Genomic DNA, 25,469 nt, shown 5'->3' with positions numbered 1-25,469 from the left:
GAGGCTCCCAACACTCAGGGCAGCTCTTGTATTCACTCCCTTAGCAGTGTCATTATACAGCTGGGACTTGTAGTCCTACACATACAACATGCTGCAGAGGCTCCCAACACTCAGGGCAGCTCTTGTATTCACTCCCTTAGCAGTGTCATTATACAGCTGGGACTTGTAGTCCTACACATACAACATGCTGCAGAGTCTCCCAGCAGGCAGACATGTCACTCAGGGCAGCTCTTGTATTCACTCCCTTAGCAGTGTCATTATACAGCTGGGACTTGTAGTCCTACACATACAACATTCTGCAGAGTCTCCCAGCAGGCAGACATGTCACTCAGGGCAGCTCTTGTATTCACTCCCTTAGCAGTGTCATTATACAGCTGGGACTTGTAGTCCTACACATACAACATGCTGCAGAGTCTCCCAGCAGGCAGACATGTCACTCAGGGCAGCACTTGTATTCACTCCCTTAGCAGTGTCATTATACAGCTGGGACTTGTAGTCCTACACATACAACATGCTGCAGAGTCTACCAGCACTCAGGGCAGCTCTTGTATTCACTCTCTTAGCAGAGCAGGGGGAGGGGCAGAGATTATTTTTATTGCATGTAAACAAAGAGCCAGAAAAGAACCAGGGAAATGAGGAAAAATATTTTTTTTTTTTTGCATAAAACTTGCTTAGCTCAGTTACATATCAGATTTTCTGTGCTATATTATTTTTTTTCATAACTCGGACAACCCCTTTAATAGTTTTGGCCCATCTCACTCCACTGCACTGGAAATGGCAGTCTTGATAAATCTCCCCCAATGTGTTTGCTTCTTTTTTTTACTGCAATGCATTCTAGAAGATGATTTTCGTGCATCTATTTATTGCACAGCACTCAGTATAAATCTAGACCTCCAAGAATCACAAGCTTTAACCAAGCAGATAATGCACGCAGAGTTCAACTTGAAATCCTATACAGTTTAAAAGGGTTATAATGCTGGCTATAACTCAGTACAGATGAGAAATGCAATTTGACAGAAAACTATGTAGATTAAAACTATATGTGTAAAATTATTAAAATACTATATAATAAAAAATATATAAAAAGTCGATAATAATATTAATAATATAATATCTCAAAAACGAACGCAGCTGAATCCCTATGAGTAGGTCATCTGTAATTCTTCTAAGCTAATGTACATTGACAGATAAAATAACTACTTCACTCATCATCAATTTTAGTATAAACTACAAGTCTTTTAGATATTTGTTTCTGTTTCCTTTAAGTCTGCAGATCTGACTGCATGTTTCTGTCTACAGCACTTATACATCAGTAAAGTGTGACCCAAATCTAATTAGAAGGACATGACCCTTTTAGCGTGTGTACTAAAAAATCTTTTCACCTTGTGTTCTCAATAGTGTTAATCATGTTTGAGCATATTACATTTTGTAATTAATTTCTTTCAAACATCAAGCTACTATTCTATATAAGTGTCATAATGATGAAAAATAGTGTATAGTAAATATAATCTACTATTCCAAATCTTTTAACATATCATAGAAAATGACATCTCTTGAGTCTCTGGCCTGAGACCCAGCCAGTGCTCTGATGGAGAATCCTTTGTTGAGGACATCTATGGTGGTTTACAGACCCATTCTTATCCCAGTGAAATAATCTTGTGAAATATATAAATTAAATATAGCAGCAGGTTATCACCACTTAAAGCCCATAACACGAACTGTGGTCTGCTTATATTTTCTGTATCTGGTACACTGCTCAGATTTAATATTCTGTTATACACTGTATTCTACCTCTGCCATGTTTTGGTTTCACCGACTCTACCGTGAGTTGGTTTTGTGTTTAGCTGCACATTACTGTGTATTTAAGAGATGTTAATGCTGTTTTGGTGTTACCCAACACATTGAAATGGGGTAAGAAAGATGTCTGTATATTTTTCTTTGTTATGTTCTGTTTGATTTGTTAAATATCTAAATGACACCTGGATTGGTTTGGAAGATGGAAAACCCATTATACCATATAGTTAGTGGCAGCTGCAGGTTCTCGAAGAAAACATGGGTCTGAAACAGAACAACTCTGTAGACAGTGTAGTGGCTGTTCTTGTGTACTGCAGCTGATGCTTGTATTTAAGGGAATGGGAGTTGCTAAATACAGTACATCCATCCACACACATGTTGAAAATAACATCACTGAAACCCATTAATTTGTGCCACTACTGGTGGCAGTCAAGGAACGTAAGTTCCCTAATCATTACTCAACCTATGGACAATTGGATAATGAACCACCTCTGGGTAAAATGGATAGAACATGTTAAGTGTAAAGAAATGTCTTCTAAACTGAATGTATGGTTAGCATTGTAAAGATAATATGGGAATGGGAATATTCATCAAATATGCTTAAAGATGATTTCTGTGATTACCTTGTTACTTAACAGATATGGTCATGTAGTTGCTTCCCTCATGTACATCTTCATCATGCTTTTTCTTTCAATTTGGACTCTCCTGGTACGTTTTCACCATGTAAACAAATCTTTCTGGTTTGGGTCCATCCTGCATGTAGCACTTCCTGTTCCTATATCTAACCAAACCCATGATGCACTGCTCCTTCCTCGGTCACACCTCCAGCACCGCCCCTAACAACGCCCAGCTGGTTTATAACCTCTTCCACAGAGCTAGTTTGATAGACACTCTGCTATTACCGCCCTTGCTGCTGCTTTAAAACGTCCATGGACATAACATCATAGTAAATAAGAAAGACCTGTATAGACATGGACCTTCATAAATGATTATTTTAAAGAAAGTTTGTGCAATATGGAAAACCCCTTTAAGTTACAAGGAAGAAGACTTCTAGAATTTAGGGACCCAGTATTACATCAATAGTAATCTAACAATTTTACCTGATTTCTCTGTGCAATCTTCTGTCCCTTTTTCCAGCGAAGAATAGGCTTCAGAGCAGGCAAGTCCCTCTCCTCTTTCCCAATCACATGCTCTCCAAGACTATAAGATGTTTCAAAAACGATGGGTGAAATTACATCTTTCACTCTACGCTGCAAGAAAACATAAAATCACACCAAACATTTAATATGTACTAACACGGTAAACCTGACCTTAATCTAACATGAAACTAAACATTGTAAAATGGTCAGTAGACACAAACTTCAGTCTTGTTCATATACAGTAGATGCTGAAGTCATAATTTTGAAAGAAATGTATCCCAATCATAGACCTTTACTATAAAGACATACAGTATGTAACAAATCATCATTCCCCTCACCCCAAAATGTCAGTGATATCTGAAATCCTGGGATGCACATTCTCACCGATATTATTAACCAGGATAATTAATATTTTTTGTTAGACCTAACTAATACCTATACACCATTACTAATGTTGTTGATGGGAAACCGCATTTGTTTTACTGGAACCATTTTGAGTGACCACCTAGAAGTCACTTTTTCCTGACAGAGAGCCGTACTGTGCCCTTTAAAGGCCAAGGGAACTAATCCTAATCTGAAATTGTGAACACAGCTTTAGTCATTACAAAAATAAAAACTGTCTAGCTACCATATTTCCCAGAACTATGTCAGTTCTGGTACGTTTTTGTACACATTTCTCAGTGGTAGTTACTGTGTGTAAGATTGCTGCTATTTTTAGTTTAGAGAACAATTAAGAACTATGGGATACAGCATATTTAACTGCAAAATTATTGTATAAGCAGCAATATATGTACATGCATTACCAGTAATCATGTTGGAAGCATGCCTGTAACATCCAAGGCAAAATGCCAACATTTAGGTTCACAGAAAGAAAAATAACCAGTTGGGTGAGTTGATTGATTAATTGGGTAAAATATTAGACAAAGTTGGTGACTGCACACATTCAGGACAAAAAAATAAAAACTGGTGACAAAGAGACTGGAGACTTCAGCCAGGATCCTCGTTTCCCTACTCTACATAGACTAACCACTGATTTAATGAGGAACAGTACAATACTTTATTTCCCCTGTGGTGGCAATGCAGAGAAATTAATACTTACTGACAGGGTCAGACTGGAACACCAAAGTACCAGAGGATTATCCGGTCGACTTTAGCTCTGATACCATAATGGATACACATTTGGAGAAAAACACCACTAGGGTCTATTTCTTTGATTCATAAACTATTAAAGGTTTTCTGTCACCCCAATTTTCGCTATTAAACAGGCTGACATTATAGATGTAAAAATATCCCTTGAATTTAACTCTGCATTTCTTTTTATTTAAGTATGCCCCCGTTTTCTTGTAATTTTAACTTTTATTATATGCAAATGAGCCTCTAGGAGCAGGGGGGGTGTTGCACCTGCTCCTAGAGGCTCCGTTTGCCCACCTTATTTCCTTCTGTCTTGATTGACAGGGCCAGGCCAGCATTGGTTCTCCTGCTGGCCCCGTCTGCCGTGTAAATCTCGCACCTGGGCTGTCCCGTTCAGTATTCGAAATGAGGTGGGCGAACTGAGCCTTTAGGAGCAGGTGCAATGCCCCCCCCCCCCCCCCTGCTCCTAGAGGATCATTTTCATATAATAAAAGTAAAAATTACATGAAAACGGGGGGATACTTAAATAAAAGAAATTCAGGTGACATTTTCACATCTATGTGCCGGTTTAATAGCGAAAATTGGGGTGACAGAAACCCTTTAAACTTACCGTAATTGATGATACATGGGTTGGGTCTCGAGAATACTTTTTTGTCTGACACTGCTTACTGAGTGTCCACCAATAATACATCAATATCATGATATCAGAAATACTACTATTTGGTATAATAGAAGGACCTAGCTCCATTAAAAAAAATTCAGTTATAGTGATTGTTGTACATCAATGCGGAGAGGATCCGAATCGTATAATCTAATGATGTGTATTCCAGGTCTGAACTCTGTATACTGCTGGTTGAAAGCTAACACTGTGCACACATCCATAGTTTAAGTCCACATCCGATCTGTAATTTTTGAAGATCGGATGTGGACCCATTAATCTCAATAGGGCAGCAAAAGATGCAGATAGCACACCGTGAGCTGTCCGCATCTGTATGTCCATTCCGCAGAACTGAAAAAATATATATAGAACATGTCCGAGTCTTGTCCATTTTGCGGACAAGGATAGGACTTTGTTTTACAGAAGTGAAAAAATAGAACATGGCATGCCAGTATCAGTGTTTTGCGGATTTGCGATATGCGCAAAAAACTTCATGTGCATGAACCCTTACTTTGATAGGAGAACTGTACTTTAATTTCTTGGATTTTCATCTGCTGGACAGAAAGCCTCTGAACATTATAAGTCTGTTTATGCTGAAGCAAACCTAGATTTTGTTTGTTGGACTCCAGGACTTTATGAAAATAAAGTTGCTGAGACTTGCTGTGAAAGCAAACTCTGCCCTGCAAGTGTCTCTTTACCCAAACGAATTCCCCAACTGGTTACACTACTTAGGTAGAGGTCTGCAAATGACAAAGAAGTAAAAGTTCATGAACTCTAGTGTTCCCTTTTGCTTTTATTTTTCTACTGAAAAATATTGTTTTTCATACCAATTTTATGTGCTTTTTTTCTTTTTCTTTTACAAAAATACTTTAGCCAGATGTTATATTAAAATCTACAGTGAAATACAAAACACACTACACACAAAACACTTTGGCATTGTGGTGATTTTGGGGTTAGTGGCACTTTTTGAAAACAGCATAGTCCTGTGCATGGCAATATTTTCTGGCATTTTAGGCTTGAATATAAAAATGCTTAAAGTCTGTGGCTTTTACAGGCATTTAAACATTTTGAAAATAATCTGTGTGCGAAGAAGCCTAAACAGAATCTTGCTTGGTGGAGATATATTAAGGTTTCCATTATACCCCTTTTTCTTTTAGGACCTTTGTGCGGTACATGATCATCTAAGTGTTTCACAGGAAAAATAAAAGGCGAGAGGTGGGGATGAGGGATATAACAATTTATGCAGCCTGTAAACATACATCAAATAACCCAAACATACTTGTTCCCACTTTGTTTAAACGTAGGAACATTCCTTGACAGAATGCCACCCTAAGAAACATTCCATCTGCCTTTGCTGTCCACAACACGTCTCCAGCGATTAATCATGAACTGTGGTCGAGAAACAGAAATTCAAAACTGCTTAAAGGGGTTCTCCAGGAATTAAGAACATAAAATGACAAAAAATACTTAAACAATACTTTTACCATCGTCACCGATCAACTGTTTAAAAGGGCTGTGGTGCTCCGTTGAGCACCGTGGCCTCTTACTAAGTCAGTGATGTTGTTTTTGTTGGTAATATGGTATGTGTAGCTCAGTCCCATTTAAGCCTGAACAGCAATAACAAGCACACTATACAAAGTATGGCGTTGTGCTCGGTATGTTGTGAGGACGCAGCAGCTGATTGGCAGAAGTGCTGTGAGTTGGGCCCCCACCGATCTGATACTGATGACCTATCTTGAGGATAGGTCATCAATTCTGTATACCCCCTTAAAATACCTTACACCTGTGATCAAAGAATGAACCACTGAATACAATCAGTATCAATAGGTCAGGGTGATACTAAGTATGCAAACTCTACCTTCAACTAGAATTCATTAGGACATAAACATGCCATTCGACTTCTTAAATTAAATATATTCCTAAGGTAATATTCAATGTCTGGCTAGCTGGTGCTCCCATCATGGCTGCCGTAAACCAGTTCTACACTATACATTAAACTGGGAAAAGCCCAGCTGTACAGTACTGTTGATCTGCAACCACTCAGCACTTTATTTCATTAAACCGGCTGCGCTCGGACAAGTAACAGCCACTATATGAGTTAGCACCCTAATGACGTAGGCAAGCTAAGGTGATTTTACTTTGTATAATTGATTTTATTATCTGGAATGGATTAGAGTATGGCCAAATTCATGGCCATGATGCAGCTGCTGGCCTCACGGTTTAATCTTGTTTGTATAGTTATTTTTGCAATTAAATATCATTAGGGTACGACTACTCGACAACTTTGGCAATTCTCAGACGAGCTGCATGACTAAACACATTTCTCCAACTTGTCTGCCTGATGTACCACTGGTTTACAGCTGCTGTTTTGCTATACAAAAACAGCCAAACTGCAGTCAGGTCAGGCAAGTCACAATTGCACACGACTTGCATTATGGTCTATGGCAGAAAACTCACATGTGATTTGCAATCTGTAAACAAAAATTCAACTGATTTGGATTTTTTGGGACAGTCATGATGAGGAAGGTTGCAAGTTGCAGCGTGACCACATAGCATAGTTATTAAATGCAATGTCTTAATGTCTGATCTTCACATCACGTGTTGTCCTAGCCTTGTCGTATAAAAGTGAAATGACTGACTATGTTAATTGATGTTGGTCTTTGTTCATACTAGAGGTGTACATGACTTCTGTTTTTACAGGCTCCATGATGAATGAGAGGGACTGTTTCCTCGACGATCCACAGTTTTTTTTTCTGAAAAGTTTCTTTTTACCCCATTGAATAACAATTACCCATCAGGTTACTGTCAGACATCAGAAGCAAATGAACCTGACTGAAAGATAGTAACACAAGTGGGAAAAACTTATACATTAGCAGTTTAATATCCTGTGCTCCTATTGCATTGCTTTGGAATCTGCAAAGGTCTAATACTATAGAAAATAACAAGATTTGCTAAAAAAAAAACATGAACATTAGTAACAAAATATCAAAAGCTGAATGTGCATACAGAACTTGTAATACTGTATCTGTATATCTAAAGTAGTTACAGGTTTTTGACAAGTCATGTAACCACACTGCTATATCACAAATAGTGTCATTGTTTGCATCAGGCTGGATTATTGAGTAATTATTAATGGTCCGATAGTGAATGTTGGAATATTTTTTTTAACACTTTGCAGAACAAAAGGTAATGTGTTATTCTATACAACCAAACGCACACCTTAACCACTGTCATCTATCTGCGAGATAACAAACAGCCACAAACAATTTCCCGCAGTTACATAACCCTTGGAACGACTTACGCATAGAATAACAAACAGAGACAATTCTCAGTAAACTAGACAGACACAAAGCAAATAAACACTCTGCATACATTCACTTAAATCGATCATGCAGTAAAAGTTTTTATCAAAACTGTAACACTGCATTTAAAATAAGAAATATTGAAGTTGAAAACTGAGTACCAGATTATCAGTCTGTTTCAGGTTGCCCTTCCTTGGGCCTTACTAGGGTATATTTACAGTACATTAGATGCTTCTTTTATGTATTTATCACTTTTTGTCCATATTTTTGTAATTGTATAAAACTGGAACATTTTGTCAAAACCGCAACAAATCATTGGAAAAAACAAACAAAAAAAAAACTGGCTATGATAAACTGGTAGCAGACCCGTTTTCTTAAATAAAGTTATAGCTCATATCATTAAAAATTATTGTAATGTGTGAGGGTGCATTCACACGGCAAAAACTGCTTAATAAATCTATGCAGTTTCTTCAGCAACTTTGTGAAATGTCCTGGCAAAAACTGTAATTCATTCACAAGATATACAGTTGCAAGAAAAAGTATGTGAACCCTTTAGAATGATATGGATTTCTGCACAAATTGGTGACAAAATGTGATCTGATCTTCATCTAAGTCACAACAATAGACAATCACAGTCTGCTTAAACTAATAACACACACTATTGAACACACCATGTAAACATTCACAGTGCAGGTGGAAAAAGTATGTGAACCCCTAGACTAATGACATCTCCAAGAGCTAATTGGAGTGAGGTGTCAGCCAAATGGAGTCCAATCAATGAGATGATATTGGAGTTGTTGCTTACAGCTGCCCTATAAAAAACACACACCAGTTCTGGGTTTCCTTTTCACAAGAAGCATTGCCTGATGTGAATGATGCCTCGCACAAAAATGCTCTCAGAAGACCTACGATTAAGAATTGTTGACTTGCATAAAGCTGGAAAGGGTTATAAAAGTATCTCCAAAAGCCTTGCTGTTCATCAGTCCACGGTAAGACAAATTGTCTATAAATGGAGAAAGTTCAGCACTGCTGCTACTCTTCCTAGGAGTGGACGTCCTGTAAAGATGACTGCAAGAGCACAGCGCAGACTGCTCAATGAGGTGAAGAAGAATCCTAGAGTGTCAGCTAAAGACTTACAAAAGTCTATGGCATATGCTAACATCCCTGTTAGTGAACCTACGATACGTAAAACACTAAACAAGAATGGATTTCATGGGAGGATACCACAGAGGAAGCCACTGCTGTCCAAAAAAAACATTGCTGCACGTTTACAGTTTGCACAAGAGCACCTGGATATTCCACAGCAGTACTGGCAAAATATTCTGTGGACAGATGAAACCAAAGTTGAGTTGTTTGGAAGAAACACACAACACTATGTGTGGAGAAAAAGAGGCACAGCACACCAACATCAAGACCTCATCCCAACTGTGAAGTATGGTGGTGGGGGCATCATGGTTTGGGGCTGCTTTACTGTGTCAGGGCCTGGAGGGATTGTTATCATCGAAGGAAAAATGAATTCCCAAGTTTATCAAGACATTTTGCAGGAGAACTTAAGACCATCTGTCCACCAGCTGAAGCTCAACAGAAAATGGGTGTTGCAACAGGACAACGACCCAAAGCATAGAAGCAACAACAGAATGGCTTAAACAGAAGAAAATACGCCTTCTGGAGTGGCCCAGTCAGAGTCCTGACCTCAACCCGATTGAGATGCTGTGGCATGACCTCAAGAAAGAGATTCACACCAGACATCCCAAGAATATTGCTGAACTGAAACAGTTCTGTAAAGAGGAATGGTCAAGAATTACTCCTGACCGTTGTGCACGTCTGATCTGCAACTACAGGAAACGTTTGGTTGAAGTTATTGCTGCCACAGGAGGTTCAACCAGTTATTAAATCCAAGGGTTCACATACTTTTTCCACCTGCACTGTGAATGTTTACATGGTGTGTTCAATAAAAACATGGTAACATTTAATTCTTTGTGTGTTATTAGTTTAAGCAGACTGTGATTGTCTATTGTTGTGACTTAGATAAAGATCAGATCACATTTTATGACCAATTTGTGCAGAAACCCATATAATTCCAAAGGGTTCACATACGTTTTCTTGCAACTGTAAATAAACCATGACCATCACAAATTCCAATTAACTAGAATATGCTAACTGTGTGAGAGTTTGAACCTAAGGGCTGAGCTAACCATAGTGAGAGAGAACACTACAGCCCATTTTTAGTATTCAGGTCAGTATTTTACATCAAAACCTACAGAGAAAAAGGAAAAATTTGGATCTCTTCTGTGTTCAAAGTCCAACAAGCTATATAACACTATCATCTTATCCAGTATCACAGCCATATTAGCAGAACGTCTAGTATACTAGACTACTGGGTACACCATATATTGGTCTTTACTGGTTGGATATCAAATCATTGGGTTTTCCAGTCCATCAGTTAGGATAGGTTCACATTAGTATTGTCTTCATTGTTATGCTCTGTAATAGGACCAGAGCAACAAAAATAACTGATTTGGTGATAGATTTGGCACATTACTGAAACTGACAGAACTGGATGGACCCATTCACTCTAATAGGGTCAAATAGGTTTATGTTAGAAAGTCCCATATTTTTTATGCAATCTGCAATGGAGGCCTGTAACAGAGCCTCCAACCCATATGTGTACAAGCCCTTACAACACTATGTTGAAGCTTTCGGGTCTTTCCAAGCCATTTAAAAATAATAACAATGCAATATTCCACATGGCAGTTGTCTCGGTATCCTGTTCCTTTAGGATTAATCTGGACATATTTATTCTTGGCTTCCTATAAACTCCTTCACGGTGATATAATCCTCACTCATTTTACACCGAAAATAAAATATGATCGCACAGTTTCACGCTCAGATTTATGGTTTTTACACAGAGTGTGTTCATTTAGTTCAGATGAAGTCTCACTTCCTGTTTTCTAATATCTTTGGATGTCTCTGTTTATGGCCAGGAATGGTCTGTACTTTATCTGAACCCCGTCCAACATATGTCCTCTAATCCAAGTCCCACAAACTGATTTTCAGATCAACTAATTTTTAAAGAAGTGGAACACAAACCTAAAATATGATGCACGATGTAATCGAGTGCAACATGTTTTATGCATACACATCAAGCAATAGGGCAATAAGGATAACTTCTGTTCTTGTGTTAGATATTTTGCAGCTTTTACAAAATGATGTACTATTTATTTGTAATTTTCTTTATTTGTCATTTACATTCAATTTTTTTTGTCCTTCTTTCAATTACCAGGAAATTATTAACTACTTTTTCAATTTATTTTACAAGGAGTGATTTTTGAGTTTGCCAATACAATAAGAAAAAAAACACATGGCTTTGGCATGACTTCAGAACAGGGGCAATTGAAAGGTCTCTGGAACCTGGGTGAGGAATTGTGTTGTCACCACACAGGAGCAATGCCATCACTTGTAGTGAGATTTTCAACCAATGGACTGGATTAATAACAAAATCTCAGTTGCTTTAAGGGTATGTTCACACAGCAGTATTTCTGTACTGATTTTGGAATATACTCTGCACTGTACACGACTTAACAGTCAGTCTGAACATACCCTAAGAATTAATGTGCTGCACTAACATCTTCTATCAGCTGCACTAATGGCCTCCAATGGCAACGACAGGCTGGACATGAGAGCCAAGAGAGTTGAATAATTATATACTATATATGCTAATACATTTTTTTTTAATATGAGATATATAGTTGTATTTTAGTATGTGTCCAGACCCATCACTAGCACAATCTTTGGAGTCATGAGGATCAATTTGTGATGTTTTAGGCTCTCAGAATGTCAAGTGTTCAGTTTAAAAATGCAGACAATTTTTTTTTTTTTTCATTTTCAAGGACAGTCTTGTTATTTCATTTTCAATGCACCATTATTTCTTAATACTCTTAAATAAACATATTAACAAACAGATTAAACAGACTCTTGAGAGACAGCCTGCTGATAACCCGGTAGTCGGAGATCTGAACTTATGAAGCAAACAGCACTGAAATAGCAGAAAAAAAAGGGGAAAAACAAACAGGATGACGATTAGTAATACAGAAGTCACATGCACATTGCCAGATGGTTTGATTTACACAAAAGGAAAGCAGTGGGAATTTTAAGAGTCAAGATTGCTGGGAATGTAACAGTCTACAAGTGGGTTTCTTAGGAAAACATTTTTTTAAAGCTGCATAAGATGCTTGGGAATACTTTCCACTCAATGCTTGACTGTAATACAGTACATATTGCAGGTATCATGGACCTCTCATCAGCTAGATTTCATAAGTGATGATTTATTCATTTTTTCCAAAACCTGTGATCTTGTGCCACTTGAAGATTATGTTAGGTAATTGTATGACGTATTTTATTCCATGCCCATTTGTGGGATCAGCAGGGAACATGGTCTAGTATCAGTGTCACTGCCTGCCCTGAGAAGATCGGATAGACCTGCAGCACGTGAGTCTATCTGACAGGTCTTTCTTTCTTTCCTGTTTGTTGTGGTGGGCAGGATCCCACCTCTCCACAGGTTCTGCTCGTTAGCTGTTTAAGAGGCTCTACTTAAGTCCGACTCTTACTGCTGACTTTGCGGTTCCTATTTTCCCTCTGGAGTTCTATACTGGTAGTCTGTGGATCTTTCACTTACCACTTGTCTCAAGCTAAGTCCTTCTGTTTTCTCCTTTGTGCGTGTGTTGTTGCTAGGTCTCAGGGAGACGCCGGTCCCTTCACGGTGAAAGGTACCGCCTGTCTCATTCCCCTCTCCCTAAGTTAGGGTTTGCTACAGAGTCAGCACGGCTTATGTTCCAGCGTATTAGTTCATTCACCATCAGGACTTGCTTATACTGTCAGCAGTCAGGGAGATGCTCAGGGATAGTTAGGAGGTTACCATTCCCTCCTCCCTAGCTGTGGGGCCTAGTCTGTTTACCTGTTACTGTTTGTTTACTCGGTGTTCCTCTTATCCCCACTTGCCGTGACAATCAGACTGCCCTAATGGCTTTTCCCCACCGGGAATGTATATTTGAGTGATGTGGGTTTCATAGCATTAGATTCTGAATAAGGGTTCATGCACACTACCACACAGTGATTTGTACAGTCATAATAGGGAAGCCACAGAGGTGCAAGAGCCCCCTACTGTACCTCATATGCACAATGTAGCAGAATAAACCTTATCAATATCACTTATTGCTGGTGCGGCAGCTTTATCCTTAAATGACCGGTGGATCCAAACTTCCACCGTGGAGCGCCTCACCAAACAAACATAAATGGTACATCCACTTCTTAAAAAATCCTATATCCACTTTGCTATTAACATTGCATCAATAAAGAAATAGGGATTTTTTTATATGCTGAATATACTATTTTTGCTTGTGTACCTCATATGACTCTAATTTGAAAGAGTTTCTTTCTGCCAGATTTCATTCAAATACAAGAGAAAGAAAACGCTGCATTGGACTGTATTCTGCTATATAGGCCCTATGTCGGACAGGTCTCTGCTATGTGCATGGGACCAAATAAAGGACTTTCTCAAGGACAGAATTGCCTTATTGGCACACATCAGCATTGTAACTACTTCATAAGATTTAATTGCAGGTCATTATTGTAAAGCTATACAAATGTGAGGCACATTGCTCCAATAGAGACTTACAAGTAATCTCCTGTTCTTCTCCTGGCACTACATATTCATTTTATATGCCATGGATATTACTGAGACTAAATGTGTAATCTATGTGGTTACCCACAAAACAGAATGTGACCATTAGCTCTGCTTGGGGTAGAAAGAGTATAAATTACACCCTTCAATATGTCGAACTTCTTTAACACACTCAATATTTCTATTATGCTTTTCTATAGCAGAAGATTTTGTATTACTGCAGAAATAAAAACGTTACTATACAATGTAATGAAAAATGAAGTGTTAATATGCATATCTAAAAGATACTATTACAGACAGATCATGAAATAAAGTAGTTTAAGGCTATAGCCACGCATGGGAAAACAGTCATCTCTTACTGCTGCATACAATAGTCCCCACTATGGCTGAAGAATGGTCCTAGTGGAATATGAATAAGATATGAATCAGATGTGATAATGAGAACCACATATGGTATTTTAGTATAACGTACTGTAAATCACTGAAATATGGCTTATATCAAATAAATACATCATCAGTAATAGTTAACTATATGAGCACAAATTTTTCCCTGTCACTCTAGAGAAGAGGAAGCTCATATAGAGTTTAGAAGGAGAATATTTTACATCCCGGTGCAGTACCCAACCTGACATGTGAAACCTGTAAACTTCACAGAGGCCTCAAACATCTATGCTGATATCAAAGCATATTCTTGTATCCAAATATACATAAACATGGCATCTCCCATCATTAGTTTTACATAGGACTGTAATGTTAGTAAATCTAATGAATTCTCTTAATTAAAGGGGTTCTGTACTAATACTTATTGATAGCACATTGCTGAGATCCATATGTGATCGGGAGAATGTAGGGGTTACTTTGCTACGACTGTTCCGTTTTTCCTAATACAGTACCTCTTTTTGTATCCGTAAGCTGTTCCGGATAATGCAGGACTAAAATTAAATAGCACATACAATGTACAGATCAACTTGACACTGTGTATGGTAAAACCGGAAGAAAACACAGAGCTCTTATCCCTATATAAATCAGTGGAAACACTCTTGTTTAGATGACGTGATCATCTGTATTTGGCTTCAAGTCTGACCATTTGGCCAACAGCTATTGCTCTTGATTTCCCTATACACATTCACACTTGACTCGCCAAACGTGTATGCATTCTCAAAGGAATGAGCTGGTGGTTACTAGTGATGGATGAACATCGGCTGGGACCGCTCACGCTCACGCGATCAAATATTCGCGAACCGCAAGTTCACGGCGGGCCCCCTTCACTTTAATGGCAGGCGAACCAGAAAAACCTTCAGCTCATATTTGTAGCAACCAAAAACTTAGTAAAAGTGTACAAATAGTCCCACAACGTGGACTTGACATTAACATACTAGAGGGGGAAAAATGACAAAAATTCCAACCAAAAATATGTATCTTGATCAGGGAACATTTTTATGCGTCTTAAAAGGGAAATTCTTTGAAATGTGCCCTGTTGGAGCCTAGAATTTTTTTTCTTTTAGGCCAGAGGAGTACGGGCCTTAAAAATTAGGCATTTACCTGACATAAAATAAATTGTGATTATTTTGCTCGAGGTACATTATGCAGTCACTGAATAACAATTTTACTGTAGCCCACTTTTTGGGGGTATATCACACCAGAAGAAATTATTTGGTCCGATGGCGTTTGTTACTATCTGTAGCTGTGGTAACGCAGCTAAACCGCAAACAAATGCTGCACTACCCAAATGCACTATATAGAAAGTATATAATTGGTATATTACACCTCTATTTCAATCAGTTTTTCGGGGGGCAACTGGTAAATCACACCAGTAGAAATTATTTGTTCCAATGTCGTTTGTCACTCTGTGTAGATGCGGTAACGCAGCTAAACCGCAAACAAATGCTGCACTACCCAAATGCACTATATAGAAAGTATATAATTGGTATATTACACCTCTATTTCAATCAGTTTTTCGGGGGGCAACTGGTAAATCACACCAGTAGAAATTATTTGTTCCAATGTCGTTTGTCACTCTGTGTAGATGCGGTAAGGCAGCAAAACTGCAAACAAATGCTGCACTACCCAAATGCACTATATAGAAAGTATATGATTGGTATCTAACACCCCTGCCTCAATCAGTTTTTTTGGGGGGACAACTGGTATATCACACCAGTAGAAATTATTTGTTCCAATGGCTTTTGTTACTATCTGTAGCTGAGGTAATGCAGCTACACCCTAAACAAATGCTGCACTAACCAACTGCAAAATATATAAAGTATATAATTGGTATATAACACCCCTGCTTCAATCAGTTTTTTAGGGGGACAACTGGTATATCACACCAGTAGAAATTATTTGTTCCAAATGCTGCACTACCCAAATGCACTATATAAAAAGTATATTACTGGTACATCACACCCCTGCTTCAATCAGATTTATTGGGGGGCAACTGGTATATCACACCAGTAGAAATTATTTGTTCCAATGTCATTTGTCACTATCTGTAGCTGTGGTAACGCAGCAAAACTGCAGACAAATGCTGCACTACCCAACTGCACTATACAGAAAGTATATTATTGGTATATAACACCCCTGCTTCAATCAATTTATTTGGGGAAGCAACTGGTATATCACACCAGTAGAAATTATTTGTTCCAATGTCGTTTGTCACTATCTGTAGCTGAGGTAACGCAGCAAAACCGCGAACAAATGCTGCACTACCCAAATGCACTATACAGAAAGTATATTATTGGTATATCATACTCCTGCTTCAATCAGATTATTTGGGGGGGGGGGGGCAACTGGTATTTTACACCAGTAGAAATGATTTGTTCCAATAGCGTTTGTCACTATCTGTAGCTGCGGTAAGGCAGAGAAGCTGCAAACAAATGATGCACTACCCAACTGAACTATATAGAAAGTATATAATTGGTATATAACACCCCTACTTCAATCAGTTTTTTTGGGGGGAACACTGGTATATCACACCAGTAGAAATTATTTATTCCAATAGCGTTTGTCACTCTGTGTAGCTGCGGTATCGCAGCAGAACCGCACACAACTGCTGCACAATACAAATGCACTGTAGTATACTTTCTATGTTAGAATTTAAGTATATTATAAGTATATCACACCCCTCTGTGTATCACACCTATTGATAGCACACCTATACTAGTCCTTAATAGGACTTTTGTGGCCCTATTAGCTAGCATTTGGTGTCCCTAACAGCCTGTCCCTGCTCCACACAGCAACCTCTCCCTACACTGGCAAAAGACTGAATGTAAAATGGCGGCCAGATCAGGTTTATTTATAAGGTAGGGGGTATTTCCATGTGCTGAAACGTCTCAATTGGCTGTCCTGTACCACCTGATGGATGTGTCATGGGTCAAAGTTTTTTACAATGTTAATGAATATGGCGCCGGCGGACATCAGCTAACCGTCAACGAGCAAAGTTCGCCGCAAAACGACCGCCGGGTGAACCGCAAGGCCATCTCTAGTGATGACATATCTCCTGTGAGAACAAAGGATTAGGCATGCTGAAATCCAGCATGCACTACCTGTCTTTCACCCGAAAGCTGGAGTTGGGGGAGAGTAAGGAAACCCCCATTCACATTACATGTTAGCGGATCCTGGTAAAATCTGAGAGTATGGTTGGAGTTCTTCTAATGTGTATGACCATCTTTAGATGCGCAGCAAGTGAATGATGTAGTCTGTGTGCTCTGCATAAGGCGTAATTCTCTAAAGATGAGCCATAGACATTTATCTGTAGACTGAGATATGCTGATAATCATGTCTTCACTGATCATACATATGCTGAACGATTAACTACTGAAATACACTGCATCTCTCAATGCTCTGCAGATGCTGCAAACAACTCTTGTTTCTACACTTCACTATCTTATCTAACACTAGCAGAAGGACCCAGCTTTGCACGGGTATATTTCATCTATTTCATTTAATGTTTGTGTGTGTAGTTAAAAGATATCGACAGTATCCCCCATAACAGTGACCTCTACAGCATCCTGCCCCTTTAACAGTGAACTCCACAGTCTCCCACCCCATAATACTGACTCCCCCCCACTTTAAAATGGGACCACCACAGCAGTTCATCCCCTTAACTTTGACCTTCACAGCAGCCTGCCCCTTTAACAGTGAGTTTCACAGCACTCCACTCCCTTGACAGTGACCTCCTCAGGGGCCCGCCCCCTTAACAGTGACCTCCACAGTACCCTGTTGCCTTAACAGTGACCTCCACAGCAGTTGCCCCTTTAATAGTGGCCCCTGCCCCCTTAACAGCAATCTCCACAGCGGTCTGCCCCCTTAACAATAACATCCACAGTTAACGCCTCTTTAACAGTGACCTCCAAAGTGCCCGCCCCTTTAACAGCGATCTCTACAGCACCCTGTCCCTTTAATGGTAGAGTCGCGCGACATTTTGTCTCAACAATTTTTATAATTATAGGCTATGATGTCGCACTGCGACATGTGACATGCTGCGACTGCGACACGACAGTTGCAAAAAATCCATCCAAGATGGACTATTATTATAAAAACATTGCGCAACATCAATGTTGTGCGACACATGTAGCAGTGTAGTTGTGCCCTATGTGTCGTGCAGACCTAGCCTAAAGTTGACCTACAGCAGTGAAGAAAAATAGCTGGGTTGTTATGGAAACCTGGAGTAAAACTGTGTGTATGTGGAGACTAAGGGCCTGCGAGCCTCTATTGGCTAAGGGTCATGTGACCGTGTGTATGGCAGTTGGGATATGAGTGAAAGACTTGCAGGCTTGTATTGGCTAATGCAGGTCATTTTTAGGGAATATCTAATCTTGTGACCCTCACAAGATTTCTTTCCAGGTAGCAAGAAATGTGTATACCAAATTTCGTTGAAATCGATGGTTGTGTTTTTGAGTGATCGCGGAACATACATACCTACATATATACGTCCTTCTTTATATATAGTGACACAGTAAAGGGAATTGTATGTGGAGGCAGGTGTTTTCCTCCCAGTGTGTGCTGCTGGACTAATTAGCAGTCAGGTAAGGTCAAACACCGGACTGGATCGCAGGTGCCGGTCCAGGTTTTTGTTAACACCTAGCTGCCTTTAAAAGACAGCTGGGTTCATGCAGAGGGGATCTCTGTATTGGGATCTAAGGCTTGTGCCGGAGTGGAGGGCTGAGACCCATGTGAGGGGAAACAGGCCGACTAAAGCCTGCTCATATACTCTTGTTGGCAGAACAGGCCACATGGTGTGAACTGACACACCAATACTCAATAAGGTCACTTTCTTTTTGCTCGAAAGTGTTTTTTTTTTTTTTGGGTTCTGTGAACTTTCTAACGTGTGAATAAACACTGAACTTTTGGTTTACAAACTGGTTGATGCCTCTGCTTATCCTGTTTAAAAGAGTTCCCACAATATACAGGTCCTTCTAACAAAAATTGCATATTGTGATAAAGTTCATTATTTTCTGTAATGTACTGATAAACATCAGACTTTCATATATTTTAGATTCATTACACACAACTGAAGTAGTTCAAGCCTTTTATTGTTTTAATATTGATGATTTTGGCATACAGCTCATGAAAACCCCAAATTCCTATCCCAAAAAATTAGCATATCATGAAAAGGTTCTCTAAACGAGCTATTAACCTAATCATCTGAATCAACTAATTAACTCTAAACACCTGCAAAAGATTCCTGAGGCTTTTAAAAACTCCCAGCCTGGTTCATTACTCAAAACCGCAATCATGGGTAAGACTGCCGACCTGACTACTGTCCAGAAGGCCATCATTGACACCCTCAAGCAAGAGGGTAAGACACAGAAAGAAATTTCTGAACGAATAGGCTGTTCCCAGAGTGCTGTATCAAGGCACCTCAGTGGGAAGTCTGTGGGAAGGAAAAAGTGTGGCAGAAAACGCTGCACAACGAGAAGAGGTGACCGGACCCTGAGGAAGATTGTGGAGAAGGACCGATTCCAGACCTTGGGGGACCTGCGGAAGCAGTGGACTGAGTCTGGAGTAGAAACATCCAGAGCCACCGTGTACAGGCATGTGCAGGAAATGGGCTACAGGTGCCGCATTCCCCAGGTCAAGCCACTTTTGAACCAGAAACAGCGGCAGAAGCGCCTAACCTGGGCTACAGAGAAGCAGCACTGGACTGTTGCATGTCATTCGGAAATAAAGGTGCCAGAGTCTGGAGGAGAGGGAAATGCCAAAATGCCTGAAGTCCGGTGTCAAGTACCCACAGTCAGTGATGGTCTGGGGTGCCATGTCAGCTGCTGGTGTTGGTCCACTGTGTTTTATCAAGGGCAGGGTCAATGCAGCTAGCTATCAGGAGATTTTGGAGCACTTCATGCTTCCATCTGCTTCCATCTGCTGAAAAGCTTTTCGGAGATGAAGATTTCATTTTTCAGCACGACCTGGCACCTGCTCATAGTGCCAAAACCACTGGTAAATGGTTTACTGACCATGGTATTACTGTGCTCAATTGGCCTGCCAACTCTCCTGACCTGAACCCCATAGAGAATCTGTGGGATATTGGGAAGAGAAAGTTGAGAGACACAAGACCCAACACTCTGGATGAGCTTAAGGCCGCTATCGAAGCATCCTGGGCCTCCATAACACCTCAGCAGTGCCACAGGCTGATTGCCTCCATGCCACGCCGCATTGAAGCAGTCATTTCTGCAAAAGGATTCCCCACCAAAGTATTGAGTGCATAATTGAACATAATTATTTGAAGGTTGACTTTTTTTGTATTAAAAACAGTTTTCTTTTATTGGTCGGATGAAATATGCTAATTTTTTTAGATAGGAAATTTGGGTTTTCATGAGCTGTATGCCAAAATCATCAATATTAAAACAATAAAAGGCTTGAACTACTTCAGTTGTGTGTAATGAATCTAAAATATATGAAAGTCTAATGTTTATCAGTACATTACAGAAAATAATGAACTTTATTACAGAATGCTAATTTTTTGAGAAGGACCTGTATAGATAGAATAGATTACGGCCGTCATACTGCCAATAATACATTTTAAATCTCTTGCAAATCTTTATGTGGCAGAATAAAATTAAAGAAGCACAAGCTTTTCAAAAATAGGGCAATAGTCAGTTTCATATTACGGGTAAAATATAAAACTATGCCATATTGATGAATATGGTGCAGTATTTACTGGGGTTGTTCAACATTAAATACATTTTCCCAGAAGCAGGGTTGTCACCTATTTCATTCTCCACTGATTTCAGCACTGCCACTTCAATCCTCCCTGGTGTTTGGCTGAAGCAATGAGATGCCAATATACCCTATGTGATCACTGCAGCGAATCGCTGGCCTCAGCAATATACAGCACATGAATGCCGAGGCCAGTGATTGGCTGCAGCAGTGTCCAGCACTACTGCTCCTATCTTCCTAGCCGCTGCAGCTGTGACGACATCATCTCAGGACTGGAGCAGCAGTATTGAAAGTGGTAAGGGATGAAATGGGTGTACATAAATTATTTTTGTGGCTGTGAACCAGAAGAGTGCCAGAAAATAACTGAGAATGGAAATGCAATGATTGGTATCAACCCAAGTTTTTCAACTGCAGAAGAATGTATGGTCATTAGGCATATATCAAGAGATGACAGTGTGACACTATGTTCCCAACAGAGCAGGAAATATTCTAGAATGTAAAGATTTAGAATCGGAGAGGACCTCTACCTGTGAAACAATGCTGCAGCCATAAAAGGAGAAGGTATGCATTATATGCAGTAACTTGACGGCTGTGAAAAAGGGAGAGAAACCTAGGGTAGAGTATGGCTTTAATAGAGAAACGCGCTACCACCTGCTGTTACTGATTACAAGTCTGGCTCCCATCCAAGTGGGACATATGTAAGTTATACACTATTTTCTACATTAAGTAATCTGGAATAAAAGTTACATAGTATAACATATTGTGGGGGAAAAAAACAACCTATATAATTTCTTTACATTAACAGGAAAACACTAACCAAAGCCCAGGTCCTCAGCCCATGCTCTATGCATTCAAGTTTCTCTTTTTTCCATACATGAAATAAATGGGAACTTTACCACTCAGGTTCTTTTGAGGGATTACCGTCTTCAGACTGGATACATAAAAATACCACTGTTAAAACCAGCTGTTTTCCAAATCTTTAAGATGCATGGACATGGTCTTTGTTAGATCATCAAGAGATTTTTTGTGTATATCCTGTAGTCGCTCATAAGACCTACATGAAATATCCCACCACCGCAATAAGAAATACAATCTATGCTGTGCAGTATTCAAGATTAGTCTAGAATTAAATATCCTGTCTCTAACCAGCAGAAATGCTTATGTAACTCAGTGCACACCTTCCTATAATACTCATGAGAGTCAAATATGGGGCTCCCTATAGTTACTAGATGATATAATACCATTTTCCGACTATGAAAGCCCAGACTACTAATATTTGGAGACAAGATTATCTAACATACCAATGCATCTGCTGACTGATACACATTCATTTCACCTGATTTGGAAACTACTGACCTAGGTCCAGGAGGACAGTAACATCCTTATCTGATTGAAGAAAGTATCACATACATTTTGATGAATGTTCTTTTTCTGTCAAACAATAAATCTTGATTACACCAGATTTCTTTAAAGGCATTGCTTTTTTTTTTTTAAATGGCTAATTTTTAAAGAAGAAGAGTTGGAACGAGTTGGTGCATTTGAGGCCACTTCACACCAGAAAGTTGGGTGGAAAGAAAAAGTTCCAACCCTGTCTTGCTATAAGGGACCGAGTTCTAAGATCTGGCAGAGGGTCTCAATACCGGAAAAAAGTGCTTCCATTTTGTCCCCATTCAATGTCAATGGGGACAAAACGGAAGTGAACATAATGGAATGCTCAAAAAATGCATTCCGTTCCGTTTGGTTGGGTTCCCATACCGGAGAGCAAACCGCAGCAAGCAATAGAAAACAGATCCGTCCCCCATTGACTTTCAATGGAGTTCATGACAGATCCGTCTTGGGTATGTTAAAGATAAAACAACCGGATCCGTTCATAACAGATGCTGATGGTTGTATTATCAGTAACAGAAGCGTTTTTGCTGAACCCTGCCGGATCCAGCAAAAACGCTAGTGTGAAAGTAGCCTAGATATGCACTGTGAATAAAGAAATATCGCTGCATTCTGGGAAGGAAATGTCTTTCGGTAACATTTACCCAATTTTATGGCATATGCATTCTAGCAAGACAAGTGACCAAGTGTATTCTTATGAATGATACATATTGTTGTGTCTCATACTGCCAACTATATTGATCTGTATTGATATCTGTGAGTTGTGTTCTGTTTTTTTTTTGTTGACTGCCAGGGAGATGATACAATAGAATTCTCTAGGTAACAGAAGAACCAATCCTCCCCCCCCAATCCATGTCATTAAGAATTAACTTTAATGTAAGGAGTCCTAAAAGTTATGATGTGGCCCCCACAGAGCCCTGATCTCAACATCAAAAAATATGTCTGTGATTACATGAAGAGACTCCACATGAAGAGACTCCACAGAAGATCTGTGGTTAGAGATGGCCTTGCGGTTCGCCCGCCAGTCATTTCGTGGCGAACTTTGCGTGTTCGCAATTCGCCGAACATGCGAACATATGGCGATATTCGCACCAGCCATATTCTTTTACATTGTGAAGACCTTTGACCCATGACAAATCCATCAGGTGGTACAGGGCAGCCAATTGAGACATTTCAGCACATGGACATACCCCCTACCTTATAAATAAACCTGATCTGGCCGCCATTTTACATTCAGTCTTTTGCCAGTGTAGGGAGAGGTTGCTGTGTGGAGCAGGGACAGGCTGTTACGGACACCAAACGCTATCTAATAGGGCCACAAAAGTCATTTTAAGGACTAGTATAGGTGTGCTATCGATGGGTGTGATACACAGAGGGGTGTGATATACTTATAATATACTTTTAAAATGAGTCAAAAACACATAGATCTATATAGTGATCACCTGGGAGTCAGGGGGCTAGGGGCTTACTAGGGGCATTTTTATATAGGGTATGGGATGAGGTCCCTTAATAGGGCGGGTGGTCTGTGGTTAGGCTATCAGGGCCAGAATAGCAACCCCCTGTAGGGCAATATCAGGGACAGTTCTTTGCCCAGCCTGTCCTTCAATACCACATCATCATCTAGCCAAGGGATGGATGTTTTTTGCTTTCCCTCTGCGATTCATGGATATGCACTGGAACCCCCCGGATTGTGGTAGGACATATGGTTTCTGATTTGGTGCCGTCGAGCACCAGATTTAGTGCCGCCGAGCACTTGTTATTGCCTACCACATCTATGCTTTTTGCTTAACTTTAATAATTTAATTTATTTTCATTTTGAGGGATATCTTTTAGGGTCCATTCACACGTCCGCAAAATGGGTCCGCATCCGTTCCACAATTTTGCGCAACGGGTGCAGACCCATTCATTTTCAATGGGGCCGGAATGTGCTGTCTGCATCCGCATTTGCGGATCCACACTTCCGCATCCGTGCTTCCGTTTCCCCCAAAAAATAGAACATGTCCTATTCTTGTCCGCAATTGCAGACAAGATTAGGCATTTTCTATTATAGTGCCGGCAATGTGCAGTCCACAAATTGCGGAATGCACATTGCCAGTGTCCGTGTTTTGCTGATCCGCAGAACACTTACAGACATGTGAATGGACCCTTAGGCCTCATTCAGACGGCCGTATGCTGTCCACAAAAATGCTGATCAGTTATCGGTATATAGAGGGACAGCGAATTCAGTTCAAAATACTAACAAATACATACAAGGCTGTAAACAACCTGTCCCCTCCCTACATCTCTGAGCTACTTTCTCGATACACTCCCACACGCAATCTCCGATCCTCACAAGACCTCCTTCTCTCCTCTTATCACCCCTTCCACAATCGCCTCCAAGATTTTTCCAGTGCATCCCCCACACTCTGGAGCTCGCTACCCCAACATATCAGACTCTTACCTACAGTGGAATCCAAAACCCACCTCTTCAGACAAGCCTACAACCAGTGACCCTGCTGCCTCTATACCGCCATGACCAACTTTACCCTCACCTACTGTGTCCTTCTCCCATACCATGTAGATTGTAAGTCCTCACGGGCAGGGCCCTCTCTCCTTCTGTACCAGTCTGTTTGTTTATGTACAGCGCCATGGAATGAATGGCACTTTAATAATAAATAATAATAATAATACTGCATGTATACTGCAATAATACTTCATTTGAAATGCCCTATTCATTGCATAGTAATACCTTTTTGGAATAACCTCTTTAAATATTCAGTCCAGCACAAGTTTAAAAAAAAAGGTTATGAAACAGCAACATATAGTTCAGAGAAGGGCAACCAAATTAATGAGGGGTATGAAATCTGTTATTTTTATATTATTTTCTATTATAATTCATATACTGCAGAACATGGAAATGGCTTGGTTGTGGCTTGTGCTTAATCTTGAAATTCCAAATTGCAAATTGGTCTATTTGGTTCAAGGGTAGTTTTTACTTGGAGCTGGTGGTTATAGAAATTTGAAAATGTCCAAACGATAAAAGACCCTCTTCATTTCATGTCTTGAGCTTTCTCTCAAAAGTATCATTCTGGAGTACTGCACAATAAATACCTTGGAAGAAGTCTCCAATGTATACTGATGCATAGGCATCCAGTGGTAGCATACATCTCCCACTGACTCATACTAAAAATAAGGGGGGTCATTTACTATCATTTTCTACTATATAGGCGTATTTCTGTCGCAGA

At 39.8% G+C, this 25,469-nt stretch overlaps 1 protein-coding gene across 2 annotated transcripts in view; it reads right to left on the bottom strand.

The window, feature by feature from the left end:
* The window catches only part of ITGA9 (integrin subunit alpha 9), a 459,851-nt gene that overhangs the window by 234,653 nt on the left and 199,729 nt on the right, over nt 1-25,469 (bottom strand). The window contains exon 16 of one of the 2 annotated variants that reach the window (XM_044293304.1): nt 2,895-3,044. The exons of the other annotated variant lie outside the window; for it this stretch is intronic. Within the exon in view, the coding sequence (XP_044149239.1) occupies nt 2,895-3,044 (150 nt within the window). The remainder of the gene's footprint in view (nt 1-2,894; nt 3,045-25,469) is intronic. 2 annotated transcript variants of the gene reach the window in all.

The sequence above is a fragment of the Bufo gargarizans genome, chromosome 5 (genome assembly GCF_014858855.1).
Source record: "Bufo gargarizans isolate SCDJY-AF-19 chromosome 5, ASM1485885v1, whole genome shotgun sequence".
Lineage (NCBI taxonomy): Eukaryota > Metazoa > Chordata > Amphibia > Anura > Bufonidae > Bufo > Bufo gargarizans.
Note: the sequence above shows the minus strand (reverse complement) of the source record. Positions and strands in the feature narration are given on the sequence as shown.